Below are 16,471 nucleotides of genomic sequence, written 5' to 3'. Positions count from 1 at the left end.
TAAGATGGCAAACTCACCAGGCTAAGTAAAGGAATGTACTTCAGCAGCATCCTACTGTGGCAGGATTTCTGAAAGTTAGCCTATGTTTATCTTGTCTGTCAGCAGCCAGCTACTAGCAATGAGCCGCTCTCTCCTTTTGTGCTGTATTGGTGCAAGGCATTGAACCAAGCGATGCTATCAGTAAATAAACCCACCTGTACTTCAGAGGGCTGTGAACATCTGTCTTTATTGACTGGCTGGCATATTCTGGTCTGTAGGAACCACACCAAACCTAGACAAGGAAAATTGATCATTAGTGGGTCAGTATTAAAGGGAATTCAATTCTGATACCTTCTCCCTGTTTTTCAATTTTTTTTTTTTTTCTAAGAGACATCCCATTTGGTACAATATAGTTGGGAATATGTTTTATAGAGGAAGCAGAATAGATACAACAACTTTCCAAGCAGAACTCAACACTGATTTTCTCTCTAAACTCTAGACTAACCCGATTTATACTTTCACATAGCATGTAGTGGGTATCCAAGGGTTATTACCTGGGCAAAGTTGAGGAAGAAAAGCTGTTTGTGGGACAGATTTAGTCCAGGCAACTTCGGTTCCTTCCCTTCCCGTTCCAGCCATTTTAAATAAGCCTACAAATTATCACAGATTCAATTCAGAGAATGGCTTATTCAAACGTGATGGGTATTTTGAATGTTACTTTGGGGCTAGAGATTTCAGTCACACTGTATGTGAACCCAGCATGTCTGCCATTCTGTATTTTCCTAATTTTCATCTTTCTGATACAAAGAGAATGATTAATTTTATGGGGGGAAAAAAAAAGTCATAAGCATTCTGTTGACTTCTCTATACAAATACACCAAGATAATTTGCACTCAGGTTCTGAAGCAATCTTTGAACTGAAAGCTGTTTGTGAAAAAGGGAAAAATACCATACTTTCACATGGAAAGAAGAGTTTCAAATTAGTAGCTGTTACTGGCCAGAAGCTGTGTGTGTTCTTTAGGGAGATGCCTGGAGCTGTCTTTGAGTTTCTTCAGCAAGGTGGTGTACACCGTTTTACTGCTCTGACGGACTATTGGTTTGCTGCTGCGTCTCAGGAAGCAAGCCTGCCCACGTGTGACAGCTGGTGACAGATGTTAGATCAATAAAGCAACTCAGACCAAATGCCTGTGACTGCAGTTTGAAGTAAAATCACCAGCTTTCATCTGACTTCTTTCTGTTGGAATTTTTGTATCTGGAAATAAAGTGTTAAGTCTTCTCCACGCTTCTGTACTGATGATTTCTGTGTCTTCAGGTAACTGCTTATAAAATATCAGGTAATAATCTTGCTCAATGTTAAATCCATTACCTCTTATTGTTACACATTAATTGGCCAATTTTCTTTTTTTAGCTATATTGACATAATGGAGACAAGTTAATGTGTCCTCATGCTGGTTAATTTCAAAGGCTCTATTACCTTATCCCTGTAGATGCTGAGGTAGTTCCAAAGCACACAAAATGTAAAAAGTAGAGCTGAGGGTAAAAATACATTCAATACCACAGAGCCTCTGAAGATCCGTGTGCAGGACATTATGTTGTACCACACCACTCTTCCACGTTTGTAATGCCTTTCAGAACCAAGTACATATTCATTTTAATGAAGTAATTAATTCTAATGGCGTTCCTCAAGAGTCACAATTGTCAGTTTAGATTTCTAAAAACTCAGAATATTCTTCCATCAACACCCTTAACTATCACTGTATTCAAAACACTGGAGACAAGAAGTTTTCCCATGATATCTGTTAAGATCTGTCTTAGAAAAGAACATTCCATGCTCACACCCGAGCTCCACGTGGAAAGAGCCTTTGTGCCAATAAATGCCATGTTCCTATTCGTGACGACGGTTTGTGAACCTGGAAGATGGTTCATCAGCATTCCCTGATGCTAGACACTGTCTTCCCCCCATGTAGCAGGAGAAATAGGATGATTATGCAATGGTGTTTTTAACAGATAATATCATGCTGAACAACATTGGTTTTCAGCTGCAGCATGGACGTTGTGCCCTGACATACCAGTTGCATTCCTTTTATTTTCAAATTCCTCTTATTTTCAAAGTAACTGACTGACTGAAACAACCTTTTTACCTTGGAAATAGGCAGGTAGTTCTGAGACTAAATATTCTTGCATTTTTATTCTACTTACTAGCAGAATAAATAGCAGCAAGGTAGAAGAAACTTCTGTCCGTTATCTTCCTAAAGCTATTAAAACAAAGCAAGCAACAAAACGAGCTAGAATTTTAGAGACATACTTCGGTAGATATGCTCTGTATCCCTCTCGGGAAGGAGAGGGTACATCTAAATATTCTTTTCACATCCTACCTGACGTGTCACTTTTGAGATCAAAGATGAAAAGTGTGAGAGAAAAACCTGGAAAAAAACAGTTGCTCTGCTTCATAATATCACAAAATGGTACTGCCATGAAATTAATGCTCTGTTGCTGTGTGACAAGCTGTTTGAAGTTGTAGCTGCCATTTTCAGATTAGAGGCTTTAGAAAATGGAAGGTGCTTTACCTTTTTCCTCCCTAACACCGTACCTATTTATGAACATGGCCCTTGTTTACCTGAGACCAAAGTATGCAGCATCAAGCATTGTAGTACACCAAATTATGGCTGGGATACTTAGGTGTTCTTCTCCTGGGTGAAAGAATGCCATCAGTCCTACTGGGTTTGGATCTATTGGGACGTAAGCTTCCGGATATGTAACTGAGGCTTCCAGTTTTAGAATAGGGCAGTAACATGTCAGTTGTCAAATTGTCTATGCTATAAAAAGCAGCCCCATTGCTGGATCTCGGGGGTAAAATTAACTCACAGTATATTTGAGAGTTACCTTATAAGCCTGTCGGACTCCTCCATTATCTGCAATGTTTTCTCCTAACGTGCTTATTCCACTGACCTGTAAAAGAACAATCATTTGTTTCCTCTGCAGCCAGTAACATCAGTAACCCTAAAAACCATAAAACCACAAGCTGAAGCACTGTCATAAAGCACAGATAGAAAGTCATGTCTGGAACAGAAGGTAGCAGTGACTTTGTGCTAGGACAAAGAAATTAAAATTAAAAAATGAATAGGGTAAAAGCCATAGATTAGAAGAATTTGAACCAAGTGCTTGAGCTTGCTGTTTCAATATCCATTTCCTCCAAAGAATCAAAAGATCCTAAATATGCCTGTTTCTGGGAATGATACTTACATTTTGTCCTCCAGCCAGCTCCCACGTGTAGTTCCCATACTGATAAACCATACAGCGAGACTGCTCCTTGAAATGCATGGCTGAGAAATTGCTCCACCAGTCAAACATATTTCCATCTTTATCAAAATTCCTACCTATGTGAAAAATCCAAGGAAAAAAGGTTAGCTTTGAGCCAGAGTTTGTTAATCACAGCATCTGCTCTTCCAGTGCAGCACCTGTTTCTTCTTATTGCTCAAGTCACGCCACCTCCTCTTCTTTCCTCCTTTGATTTAGACGGACTGTGCTCTAGAAATTTACCAGAAATGTTTTTGGTGCAGTTGATTCTCCTCTGGCACAAGAGTACAGATAAAATTTATTGTGTTCCTTTCTTCTATTCTCTATTATTCTACGATACGTTGTTCGGCTGGCAGCCCTGACCTCAGTTAGGACACTAAGGTCCAGTTCTATTTCAAACTGGATTACCCAGACATCATGTAACAAAACAAAACTTACTACCTTCTTTTGAGGTGTCTAAGGTGCCTATTTTGTGTATCCATGTGATTATATGAACTAAGGTTCATAAAGAATTAATTATTTTGCCACAACAGGAGAAAGATGGAATTACAGTTCTGGAGTTGGTGTTCTCAGCTCTCTTGCTAAAGCATTCTTTTTATTTGCTAGATTACTGAGGCTATATTGTATGCTTATGTGTACAAGCTTAACTAACGTTAAAAAAAATGAAGAAAATTCATGTATAAGAACTTACTGGCTTATGCTATCAGAAGTTTTTGCTCAAAACTATTTTATATAACATTAAAGAAAGATAATAAAGTAAATCTATTTCAGAAGTTTATGTTGGAAAAAAAGTCTCCTGTTTTCAAGACACTACCAGCAGCTCTTTCATCAGAATGAACAAATGAGGAATATAGTTCTCAGATTTCATTTTCATTTAGAAGCCAGAATATCTGCTTGTTCTGACAATATTTCTAATCTGATGATGCTGTAAAAGTAACAGGTTTTCCTGAGAATTGTGATTGAGTCAATTCATTTTTAAAATCTTCTTGCATCCTGAATGACCCACAAAGTTCATGAAACATTCCCTGCAATATGCTCAACAGAACACTTATAGCGTGCTTGTGTGGGTACCAGATAGTTACTGAGCAGGTACATATATAGTATGCATAGATCCTTCAGTCACAGCAGTGTAACTTCAATTTTTTACAATGTAATGAGCGCAACTGAAAGAATGTTTTCTGAAATATCTTCTCACCGTTGTCATCAAAGCCATGAGTAATCTCATGCCCAATAACCATCCCGATTCCTCCAAAGTTCAGGGCTTGTGGTTGGTGTTTGCTGAAGAATGGAGGCTGTAGAATCCCAGCAGGAAAAACTACAACACGGGGAAGAGAGAAGAAGATGCTATAGAATAGCTTTTATTTTTGCATATTTTGCAAACTGAGTGGTTATTTGGTTTAAGGGTCAGGAAAGAACCTAAAATATAAAATTACTAGAAACACCGTCTTGCCTCCCCATGTGAATTTACTTCCCACTAGATAAATGGAAAATGACAAGTTAATAAAGGTTTAATTTAGCACATCTGCAATGTCAGTATCTCCTCGTTTGAGAACCAACCATCATTTACATTTCAACATTAGCCTAATTTGATCTATAACGTATGCTCCCACCAATCAAGAACAAAACTTTTAGCAACTGTAGTTTGGAGATAGGTACAGTTTGTGCTTTAGAGACATTTTGCAGGGGAACTAATGGTTATTTCATTGATTTACTTTTGTTGAAGAAAGGTTAGCAATCATATGCTGATTACTGACAACACTCAGTGTGTAAAACATACACAGCAGTAACCTCCAAACCTCTGAGTGTGCTTACATGTCAGCCTGGGGAGGAGGAGGAGGAGGGCAGCAGGAGGCATATCCTTCTTCAGTGTACTGAAGCCTCATATAGAATCAGTAGATTTAGTCTTTTTCCCGTGTATGTAAAATGAAAGACATACATGCTTCTAGAAGAATTAAGACTGTAAGCACTCCATTCTAGTGAGACATTCTATAAAAACTGAAATACTGTAATTATACGGCAAATACTTCATTCAAAGTCACGAGCCTTTTTGACCACATAGAATTTTCTATCCATGCGTTTTTGAGGAGAAATATATAGGACAGGCTGTAGTAAGGCAGAAGCAAGAAACTGAAAGTAGTGTGGAAAATTAGTTTCCTCAAACTGGAGATATAAAGAAATAGGATTTAATGGACATCTATGCTATTGCAGGCAGCTGTGCTGGGATTTGCCTTGAATATCCATCTTCAAATTAAGCCAGTTACTTCCACATTGCTTACAAGAACAAAGCTGTAGAGGAAAAAGACTTCTTCAAGGCCCGAGTTCACTGCAGGAAAGCTGGCTCACAGCTGATTACTATCAGAATAAAAACAGTGTGGATAAATGGGGAGCCTGAGAGCAAATACACCTTTTGCTCTAAGATGGTCTGGATCAGCAGGCTGCAGGAGCATGCTACCAAGGCTGAAGGACTGACTGGTCTCAGCTTTACCATGCGTACAACATGAAGGTAAGTTTAAGCTGCGTAAATAGGAATTAGTCTTTTATGATGAGGCTACAGGACTAAACAATGAGTGCTTTGGGTGTTTCTACCTTTAGAAATTATCTAAATCTTTCCTTTTGACTGTGGTTTTATCCTGTCCTTCAAAAAAGATACAGATTTTGTCTGCTCAAGAAAGGCACAGATATTTCTCTTATACTATTTGACAGTACTTAACAATAGAAGCTCTTGGAGCCCTGGAAATTCAGATTACCACTACATAACAGAAATGACCGAGCTCCTTGCCTGTGTGAGGTGCTCAGAGTTCAGCAAAGACTGCTGTATCTCTAGGCTTAACCTGGACTTCTGGCCACCTGCAGGAATTGGGGAGTACATGGAGCCAGACAAGTTCAGTAAGTCTTACAGCTGAGGATCTTCTTGTCTGCTATGAACAAGAGAGGTCAGGCTAGCAACTCTCCAAAGTATCTCGGACCTAACATCACATTAAGCTGAGGCAGCTTTCTTTAGTCTATTATACTCCTTAGCAAAACTATTTCTGTACTGTCTGTACAGAAAACAAACTGGAAAGCTGCCCTTGTGTTTATCAGGAATGTGGAAACACGAGTAGAAACAGCCCAGAATATGCTATGAGCACTCTGGTTGCTGAAGCTGGCACTCACATAGTAGCAGTTACTGTCTCAGGCTTTCAAACATAAGGCTGTTCCAATTGCAGTATATGAACTATGCCTGCCAAGTGTGCATGTGTGGTGGGGAGTTGAATATTCATCAACAAAACAACATTTTGAAAAGAACAGCCTGTCTATCTTGCCCAGAATTTCCTCAAAGGCAGAGGCAGGTTTACCTCTAGACAGCTGACATGCACTGTTGTGGAGCAATAAATGGTTAATTAGGTCCATACAGCTGCGTAAAATTGTTGTAAACCTACCTATCTGGTTCCGATTGGGGGAATAGAAAGCATTGACCACCGCAGCCCCGATTATCCATCTAAAAATAAATGTTGCACACAAAGTTAGTCACCAACTATAAACATTCTTCTTACTGATCAGTCAAAAATGCAGACTGACATGTAAGGAAAAGATTGAGGTAGGGAAGAAGGCTGCCACTACACGCACTTGTCAAGAAATAATTATATGAGGAAATACCTGAACTCTCACTCATTGGCATCTTTCACTCAGAAGAATACCAAGTTGAAGTGAGAAATGCATTTGCTCTTGAATGTTGAACAGCTACACTGGGGTGAAGTGTGGTGGCTGTTTACTAGGTCACTTTAACACTCTGAGTTTAAGAGGAAATGAGAAGTATTGCATTAAAAAGAAAATTAGCATATAGATGATGTTTTAAGCAGCAGAAGGCAGATACTCCAAATGAGAAGTTAAGACAAAACTTATCTGTTGAAAAAAAATTAATTAAAACTGAACAATCGCACTCATTGCATATCTGACTCCAGATTTGCAAATGTCTGCCTTCGGAGTCCAATATTTTATAGATAATGATAATGAGTACTAACTTTAAGTAATTCTTGCTTGAAGAAAGCTGCTCCTGGAAAATATTCCCAATAGCTTGACAGCTTTTTTATTCTTTGTATTTCTTCCCTTCTGCCCATCCCTCCCTGTCTTCTACCTGATGTACACTTCTAGTCAGCCTGCTTTACTGACCAATGCAGTAACAGTTGGATCCATGAGCTCATGGAAAGTGTTTAGCAGCGTCAGCCTCAGACATTCCTCTTTCCGCATTTCTCATCCCTACAGTTTCTTGTGGTGCCAATAGTTGCTATATTTACCGTTACCTTGATGTAACTACTGGGCTGCTCTGAAAAGGAAATCTAACTATGAGCACTGACTTACTAACTGATCATTAGATTTAACAAAGTAGCATCAATATTGTCAGTTACACACACTCATTTGGTTTAATGGAATGGTGAGCTGGAGTGGAAGTAGTTTTGTCTCCTTGGGAAAACCTTTCAAGACTCCGGGTTGATGTCACTAGAAAACTGTAGGTTGGGTAAAAAAGTACAAATTATTGGTATTTTGTATATTGCCAAACAGGGAGGCAAAGAAGGCCCAATGCATTAATTGTTGAAAAGGCAAATGTGTCTTCAACAACACTTAGAATGAGCAGGGGTGTGGGGAATTCTTGCTGAAGCACTAACAGTCTCTGTAGACAGACTGCAAAAGGCAGCAGTGATCTGTAACACAGTTTGTGGATGAAGAAAATCAGTCCTCTGCAAGAATTCTTGCTATGAAGAGCCCCAGGATTGATGCAATCAAGTAATGAGGAAGCATTTAAAAAAGCTCTGCTTAAAAAACCTCCTTGGTGAATTATTCATCAGTAATTTACTTCTAAGTGTCTGCATTGTCTGCTCTTGTTTTGAGTTATAAACTACCTCACAGGAAGAGAGATAGGAAAAGTATTAATAGACTTTGCGATGATTAACTTGACCTGGGCTTCCCTTTGGAGAGTCTTTTGTTTGCTTATTAATAACTGTTGGTTTACGTTTGGTCAAGATGTGTTGTTTCCTTTTCTCTTCCAGCATCACACAGGCTGGAAGCCCGCTAGTGAACAACACATCAATTTGGTATTAGCTTCCTTACTTCAGCCTTGCATTCTAATTGTCTCTGTTGCTAATGCATTCGGCAGCAGCTTTGCCAAGTAACTGTATTGGAGCTGTGTAGCTCAGGAAGCCAAATGGACTATTAAAAGTTCAGATTGGTTAGCTCAGAGCTCTGGAAACTGGGTCATATTCTAGTGCATTTGTTGCTGTAAATAATGTATTTTATATAATACCTTATAAACATGCTACTTATATTTGATTTTTTTTTTTTTTTTTTTTGAGATGAGCACCAATCTGAGGATTTGTCTAAGACTAGAGAACTATGAGGTAACAGCCAGGGCAATACAGGCACGAGACCTGAGATTTACTTGGATGCCTTAATGAGTAAAAGAAGGAATCATGAAGCAGCCAAGCCTGTACTTATGACAGGAAGTATCTGAAAAATACACTTTTACCTTACTAAGTGTAGTGTGAAGTTATCAGCTTGGAAGTAGGCGTTAACTGGATCTGGTCTTCAACTTCCTTAAGACAGAGCATATTTCCAACAGAATTCTGGCCAGAATACTTCAAGCTTCTCTTTCCTCTAATTGCTTATTTTGGAGATTCCAACACTACTTATCTCCTCTCCTCCTTGCTGAGTCACCAGAAAGATCTGTCACTGCTTTTGTGTTAAGTAGCTTTAATCCTTCATCAAGCTGCTTTGCATTCAGATTCATTAGTGAGATTCCAAGAGAACTGAATGAACTCCTACTACAAGAAGCAATGAACTACTTGTTTAATTCCAGGAAATAACTTACAAGATCTCAAATATAAACATTTTCACTTATCCACAGCATATGACTAAAACATGATAACTGTTATTCCAGGATTTAAGATTGTGTATGTAGTCTTGAAACTTACATATCTTGGTCAACTCTCTCTCGAAGTTTTCTCAAGCTTTTTTGGGCTCCAGCTCTCAGATTTTCTAGGATGTTTTCAAAGTAACTGTGCTCGCTGAAGTTTAGCTGAATAAACAGATATCTCTGTATCAGTGAGCTGTGCTGAATGAGGAATTCCTTGTGCCAATGAATGTATCTTCTGAAGTGTTTTGAATGCAAGTTAAGTGATAACTGCATGCAAAGAGCTAATGATTATAAAATGCTCAATGCAATCAATGCTTTCTAGCCACTTGGAAATAAGTTACATAGGCACAAGTACACCAAATGGTGAGAAAATAATTGTAGGCTTTTATATTGAGGTACTTACTGAGGTACATACAGCATACTTACATTGGCATATTCCTGATCTAGTTTTTCATTGTGATCTTCCAAAATATAATCTGGGTAGCCAATCTGTTCTTTAATTGCCATTGCCTAGAAGAAAAGAGTTTACTTTTTCCTCATTTGATTCATTTTTTTCATTGCCCCCTTGTGTGTAAGAATTTGGATAAAAATGGCTGAAAACAGTCTTCAGATACACCCTTTTGCATAGTGAGGTGTTTTTTTTAAATGTGAAACAAAGCCTCCCTCTCCTCCCGCCATTGTGGTAGACTTGCAGACCCTATAGCACTATCTGACAGGGATTGAGCTTAACCCTCACCTAGTGCTTTCTTGGTATTGCAACAGCACTGATAGTCCTAAAATCAATGACAACTTTCCTTTGGGGTCTGCGTTGTATTCAGCTGTCACTGTAGCTGATGCATTGGGTGTTATCTTCTCTCTTTACTTATAATGTGGTTCACAAGACTCATTAAAGGAAACAAAATGTGTGTGAACTAGTAAAGGATTAAAAAGAAAGGCACAATGTAATAGGATAATGGATAACAGGATAGTGAACAGTAAAGTTTTCTCCTCTCATTTGCAGAGGAACTGGGAATAGTGATGCAACAAAATTCCAAAGATTTCATATTCATGAAGGGATACTGAAGTTTCTTGTTTTCTCTGACCTTCTCACGAGCTTTCTCTTTAGATGCCTCATCCATCCACTGTAACTCATCTAATGTCTCAATGAACACTTCACGAATCTTATCTATTAAATCTCGGACCTAAAAGAGGCAGTAAAAAAAAAAGTTATTTACGTCTTATTTTTCCTAGCCACAGCAAAGGTGATGAAAGGTTTCCTACTGAAAGCTGACTTCTCCCAAATTGTGTTCCAAATTATGATACTTCACATTAAAAACAGTATTACAAATTAGTTCTTATGCTTTCTAATTCTTGGCTGACGGATCTCTTTACCAGATAAATCAAGCTGGGAGATCAGATGGAGGGGAATGGTCACGGGGGGTACAACAGTACAAAAGGGTAAAACTACATACCATCCTCTTGCTCTCACCAGCAAATGTCTCCCTGACATACATTGCTCCCACTGCATTCTCCATGTTGTTGTTGACATAACTCACACATTCCCTCCAACGGGCTTCTTCCAGTGTTGTCCCATAAAGTGCCTAGAATTTGAAACACCACAGGATCAATTCTGCCTACACATCTTTTATTCAAAATCCTCTGCCAAATTGCTGCCTAATGAGGGGGCTAACCTGAGACAAAGGTTTCTATCGTGATTGTTCTCAGATTTGTTTTGTGTTTTATATGATATAACAATGTCTTTGTGTTGGCAAAACTGTACTTAGTGAATGGGGAACTCTCTGCCAGTACTATGCTCTATAGTCTCTTTAGGAAGAGAGGAAATACCTTCCTGTAGTTTGCCCGTGCATCCTTGAAACGCCGACTCAAACTGCTGACTCGATCAATTATGAGTCGCCAAATGAGGTAGTTCTGGATGGTGCTGTGCAGGGAAAGCAAAGCTGAAGTTAATCTCTTGTAAAAAGTAACATAAAGTTCCCCTCTGACTGTCTGCACTAAATTTTGATGAGGAAGTTTGTGATTGCCAGTCATCAGTTTCAGAACATCTACAAGTGATTGTTCTTATTTAACAGGCTGGCTAACTCTAGAAGCATCCAGACTGAGCACTGTGCTCTCTGGTCTGTTCAGGGATTTATTTTTCTTCTCTCCCTGCCCCATCCTCCCAACAAGAGTGTAACAAGCTAAAGCCCATGTCATATTTCTTCCTATTTAAACCCTCTCCCAAGCACACGAGCCAAAGAGATACCTACTACCACAGTACTTTGGGACCCTTGGACCTTAGAAGACACTTCTCATATTTCATAGTGAAGCCCTCTGAATCTTTTAAGAGCAAGTCTGGCAGAATTAGCAAGTGGGCCCAATAATCAGTTTCCACAATATTTCTGTGACTGTTTTCGGTATTTCCATTTCTTTTTACCTTGCTGAGTACTTTGAGATAATTGCCTTTAGCTCTTGTAGGTAGGGCATGCCATATACAACCACCTCTTCTTCGGGGTCAACCTGAACGCTTACTGAAGACATGACACCTTGGATGAAGAAGGTCCAGTTAAATTCCTAGGCAGAGAGGAAGACATACTCATGCCAGGTGTTTACGTGCCTTAGTAACTGTCCAGAGTTTCTACAGTCCATGGTATGGAATGTTCTAGTGTTGGCAGCAGAGCTAACAAAATCACAAGAAAGGGTCTGCTGGATATACAGATCCTTGTTTCCTGCTCCAGCAATGCTGAGGTTCAGTTGCTGTTAGTAAATTTTTCTAATATATGGTCTAGATTTAACCTTATTTTGACTGATTGTTTGGGGCTTGATCTTTTTTTTTTTTTTTTTTTTTTTTCCAGAATTTGTTTTAGAATGTCTGAACCAAAGATGCAGTTCACCTTCTTATATGAAGTACTTTGAGGTACATGTTTTTATCTTTACACCAAGTAGGTAATAACCATTATTAATCTAGAGACAGAAAATACAGCAAATACTTCATCTGTAGTGTTGATCAGGAGAAAAATGCTTTATAAGACTCTGAAAATAACATTAAGAATGCACATTTTATACTTCTTGTTGCATCACTGACAAATTCAAATAGCTATTTCCAGTTTACATAGTAATAATAGGAGGCTGAAAATTGTAGACTGCCTGTTAAACACTTACGTTCAATGCAAACTTATCCTGTAGTTCTTTTAAGGTCATTTTGTTGTATAACAAGGTTACATCGTGCCTTTCTTCTGCTGGGGTAGTTGCCTGAAGACAATCACAAGATTATTACTAGAAGTGTCAATGGTTGAAGTTGCATGTATGCATGTGCACATAGGCACACTTAAATAGTACTGAGAAGAAAAACAAATTTCTTTTGGAAATGAATGCTTCTATGCTTCAGTATAGCAACTCAGGTCCCTCTAAATAATGCATCATTAGCATGAACAGCCAAGCTTTTAAGAGTCTACAACACCAAGGAAGATAGCTCTGGGGTTATCTTATTGCAGCTCAGCAGAACATAGATTATCCTGCTTTAGGAGACTTCCAAAAATAAGTATGGTTAGGGTTAGAGCAGGCAGAGTAGCAGTGTCTACAATGGATGTAATTATACACGCAGAGGCTCTGGTTTCTGGGCTGATCACAGCACAAAGTCTCTTGCCCCCCTCCTTTTCCTCTTGGCCATGAGTTTTGTGCTGTGTCAAGCTGCTACAAAATACAGTGAGACACTTCTGCCTCACCCCAACCCAAACATCCTGAGAACTTCTTGATTTCTGTACTCACATTTGCAATCTCTGTTTCAAGCTCCATGACCTTTGTCATTTCCTCTTGGACAAGCAAATCATCTTTAGATACGTTCTTGTCTTCTCGGATCATTTTAGCAATAGTGATCATGAACTGCAGGTAAGCTTCTCTCACCTACATGCAAGGAATAGTGTGTGTATGGAGTCATAAAGAAGAGATTAGCTGTCTGTCATTCCTCATTCAGCAAACAATAATTTTAGCTTTACAGAGTCTGCTGTGGAAGAAGTTTGGCCCAGTGGCCACATCCTCTGCTATGGTCTCCAAAGAAACCTTCTACACCCACTTTTTTCTTTAATGTAATGGATACTACTGCAAAACCTAGGACCTTACCTCACCCTGGAATACTTTGCAGTGCAGTTGAATCTCAAAACACATAAAAGAAGCACTTTCTAGAGTTACAGCATATAAGGAAGTAAAGTCTGAGGTTAGAATTTCTACTTGAGCAAGGAGAAAGCCCTGTGCCTTAAGTCACAACGTGGGAATTAGTGATCCCTAACTAGACAAAGCACTAGGTAAAGGTAAACACGGAAGATTTAAGTTCTCTGGAAGTAATACTGTAAATTCTTCAAACTCTGGTTTTACTGCCTGAAAGAAAAGCTCTCTCAGATGGCTCCCAGTGATACCTTTACTTTATTTGTAATACATGTAGGAAGGTCTGGCTGTGAGTTATTTCTCAGAGTGTTCCCTATAAAGATATTTGACTGCTTAGTACATGTCTTTGATAGAAGAAAGCTTAACGTTACCTATTATTCTTGCATACTTTTCTTCCTACATAGACCTTGGAAACCAGATAAATAACTGTTGTGAAATTGAGTCTGGGCACTTACATGATAATGGCTTGTGTTTTTAGGCTGAATGCTGAGGCCTTAATCAGGCTGGACTCCCACAGGCCTCAGTAGGAGTCTTGCCAAAAGATGCTGGACTAAGCAGAGAGGGAGTTTGGGTCATCAGTTTGGTTCATTGTTTGTGGGAAGTGAGCTGTTAAATAGCAAATAAAAAGGGGTCGTCTCCTCCTTATTCATAAAAATTAAAAATACAGCCATAGTCCTTCTTTATAGCCTCAAATTAAAGCTACTTTAAATATTGAGTTTTCTTTTACTAAATTAAGATTATCAGTGTATATTATACCTGTCTTTCTACCCCAAGTTGTTTCAAATCTTAATTCTGTGTAGTGATGCATAAATATCCTTCTTTCCTAACGTAACTGTTACTACATAGGTGAAACCTGTAGAACAGAATTCTAGTTCCAAAAGCTAACAGCAAACTTCAGAACAGCCCTCTATAGTTCCCAACACAACCATGTGGGAATTGAGACAGATTAACAGAAGTTGACAGTTTATAAAGCTGGCCAGAAGGTGTGGAAAAACAACCTCCTGAAAATTTCACAGGGCTGTGTTTTAGACTGTATTATATATGGAACTATATTCCAGTACAATGAAATCAGAAGAAAACTAATCAAACTGATCTTGTTTTTTTTTTTTTAATCTGTCTTTCAAGCAACTATACAGAGTCTGAAATGCTGATTGTTTTTTTTTTTTTCTCTATACCCTTCCATTCATGTTAAGAAAACTAGTTTGATGTTAGGTTGCAAATCCTCTCTGCAAGTATGACATAATTGACAGAATAAAAAGTACTGAAGCAGTATTTTCAGCCTGGAAACAAATTATCGGAGTGTTTGCCCCAGCTTACTAAATTCTTACAGAACCTCACACTTTCACCCTGAGTGCCTACAAGGAAGAGCAGCTAGAACTTACTCTCTCACAACTTTAATGTAATTTTGGGGAAAGGTGGGAGGGTGGGGAGGAAGGAAGTGGCAGCAGATTCTTACCAGATGAGTATCCCTTAATGTTGCTGTTGCTGTAAAAACTGTTTTTCTCTCAATGAGCGTAAACTTTTGAATATTTTGGTGTTCAATAACAGTCATTTTGTGGCGTTGTATGCTCAAATATGGGAGAATTGTCACACTAGATCATATTTATAACCCTCTTTCTAGTACCTTCTTTAGCAGTAGCCAGAACCAGTGGTTTTAGAAGATATAAGCACTAAAATGTGAACCTATCTTTCAAAATTAGAGACTTTAAAGTTATAAGACACAATTGTATGTTGTTCACACAGACCAGAAGAAGGCCATGTGAGTTAGCCGGTTCTGGGGGGGCTTGGTGTTTATATAATTGTTCAGTACATTTGTAAGTTTAATGGAACTTCGGCATAAGTAGAAAAAAAGTAGCTGTGAATGTCAGTCTGTTGCATAACATGAAGATTAATGTATTTGAGGTTTCTGAAATATGGGAATAATTAATGATATTACTTTAGTAGCACATAGTAAATAAATCACAAGGAGTACTTACCCTTTGATAGTTGCCTCCATTAAAGTAGTAATCTCTTGATGGCATTCCTAAACTAGGTTGGTCAATCTGAAAGAAATCATATACATGTATTTAGTTAGGGATGAACTGGAACTGGTGTTGTCCTTGAAAGACAACATGAAATGCTGCACATGCCATCCAATGTTGGAATGGCCAACAATATGCTTCTACCAAACAGTAAAGAACTTCAGTTTTCTAGAAACCGGGATGGAAGACACAACTTCTGTCTCTGAATTTCTAAATGACAACAGGATGGATATTTAACAAGGGTTATTGAGCAAAATCTTTAAGTAGTCATTGATATATAAGAATAAGCTTAAACAACTTAGAAAAGAAGTTTGAGGGCTAGAATTCATGCATAAGAATACTCAAGTGAGTTCTGAAATATTATTTACGCTTCTACCTTAAACACGTGGTTTCCTGCTTTACATTAAACCTAATAATCATTTTGCAAGTCACAAGCATTTTCAATTCTTAAGTGTTGTAAATCAGCAAAGGTCCATTTACTTAGCTGAAACAAAAACAATTTATGGTACCACAAAATGTTTCTCAATATAACTTTGAGACGTATCAGCCACTTGAGGGTACAGAACCACTGCATAAATTTTGTCAGTTGAGTATATGACGTATGGAAAGCTAATCTGTATGTAGGGCAAATAACTGTATTATAATTCTGCTGTACATAAATAATTCCCTGAAATATTTTTCTTACATAAATAATGTGTCTGCTGGAATCCCGGTCATCATTCCATACAAACATGTCAATGAGGACACGTTTGTTAAATCTGGAGTTCATTATGGAGAGTTTCTCTTCCATGCTCCAGCCCGGTTCTGTGACATGAAAGGGAAAATGTGCATTATTTATCACTATCTTAGGACTGATAAAATTGTAGTCTCTGCAAGGCTACTGCTGAAATTGTTTAGAAACAGACTGGAAATCAAGTGAGAATATTTGCACAGGACATCCCTACAGGGGTTACGAATAGCTAGGCAGTGTTCTCACTGGTCCTACCTATCTTGATGATATTAATCAGCAGCTGATTAATTTGTATATTGCAATATATGCACAATATAAATCATCATGACCTTGACTAATTAGGGTATTATGCTTCAATCTCTAATTAGTATGCAAGTATTAGAACACAGATTAGTTGTATAGCTTTTTTTGTTTTCATTT

The 16,471-nt window shown here is 38.3% G+C and overlaps 1 protein-coding gene across 1 annotated transcript in view; it reads right to left on the bottom strand.

The window, feature by feature from the left end:
- Positions 1-16,471, bottom strand: part of MMEL1 (membrane metalloendopeptidase like 1) — a 29,162-nt gene that overhangs the window by 3,151 nt on the left and 9,540 nt on the right. Inside the window, exons 7-22 of the mRNA XM_032201622.1 lie at positions 16,007-16,125; positions 15,277-15,342; positions 12,908-13,042; positions 12,302-12,391; positions 11,577-11,713; positions 10,988-11,081; positions 10,615-10,743; positions 10,246-10,344; positions 9,590-9,673; positions 9,222-9,325; positions 6,696-6,754; positions 4,472-4,591; positions 3,223-3,356; positions 2,863-2,928; positions 534-629; positions 195-271 (exon numbers count right to left, since the gene is read on the bottom strand). Coding sequence (XP_032057513.1) covers positions 195-271; positions 534-629; positions 2,863-2,928; positions 3,223-3,356; positions 4,472-4,591; positions 6,696-6,754; positions 9,222-9,325; positions 9,590-9,673; positions 10,246-10,344; positions 10,615-10,743; positions 10,988-11,081; positions 11,577-11,713; positions 12,302-12,391; positions 12,908-13,042; positions 15,277-15,342; positions 16,007-16,125 — 1,609 coding nt within the window. The remainder of the gene's footprint in view (positions 1-194; positions 272-533; positions 630-2,862; positions 2,929-3,222; positions 3,357-4,471; positions 4,592-6,695; positions 6,755-9,221; positions 9,326-9,589; positions 9,674-10,245; positions 10,345-10,614; positions 10,744-10,987; positions 11,082-11,576; positions 11,714-12,301; positions 12,392-12,907; positions 13,043-15,276; positions 15,343-16,006; positions 16,126-16,471) is intronic.

This window comes from Aythya fuligula, chromosome 21 (genome assembly GCF_009819795.1).
Source record: "Aythya fuligula isolate bAytFul2 chromosome 21, bAytFul2.pri, whole genome shotgun sequence".
NCBI classification, from domain to species: domain Eukaryota; kingdom Metazoa; phylum Chordata; class Aves; order Anseriformes; family Anatidae; genus Aythya; species Aythya fuligula.
Note: the sequence above shows the minus strand (reverse complement) of the source record. Positions and strands in the feature narration are given on the sequence as shown.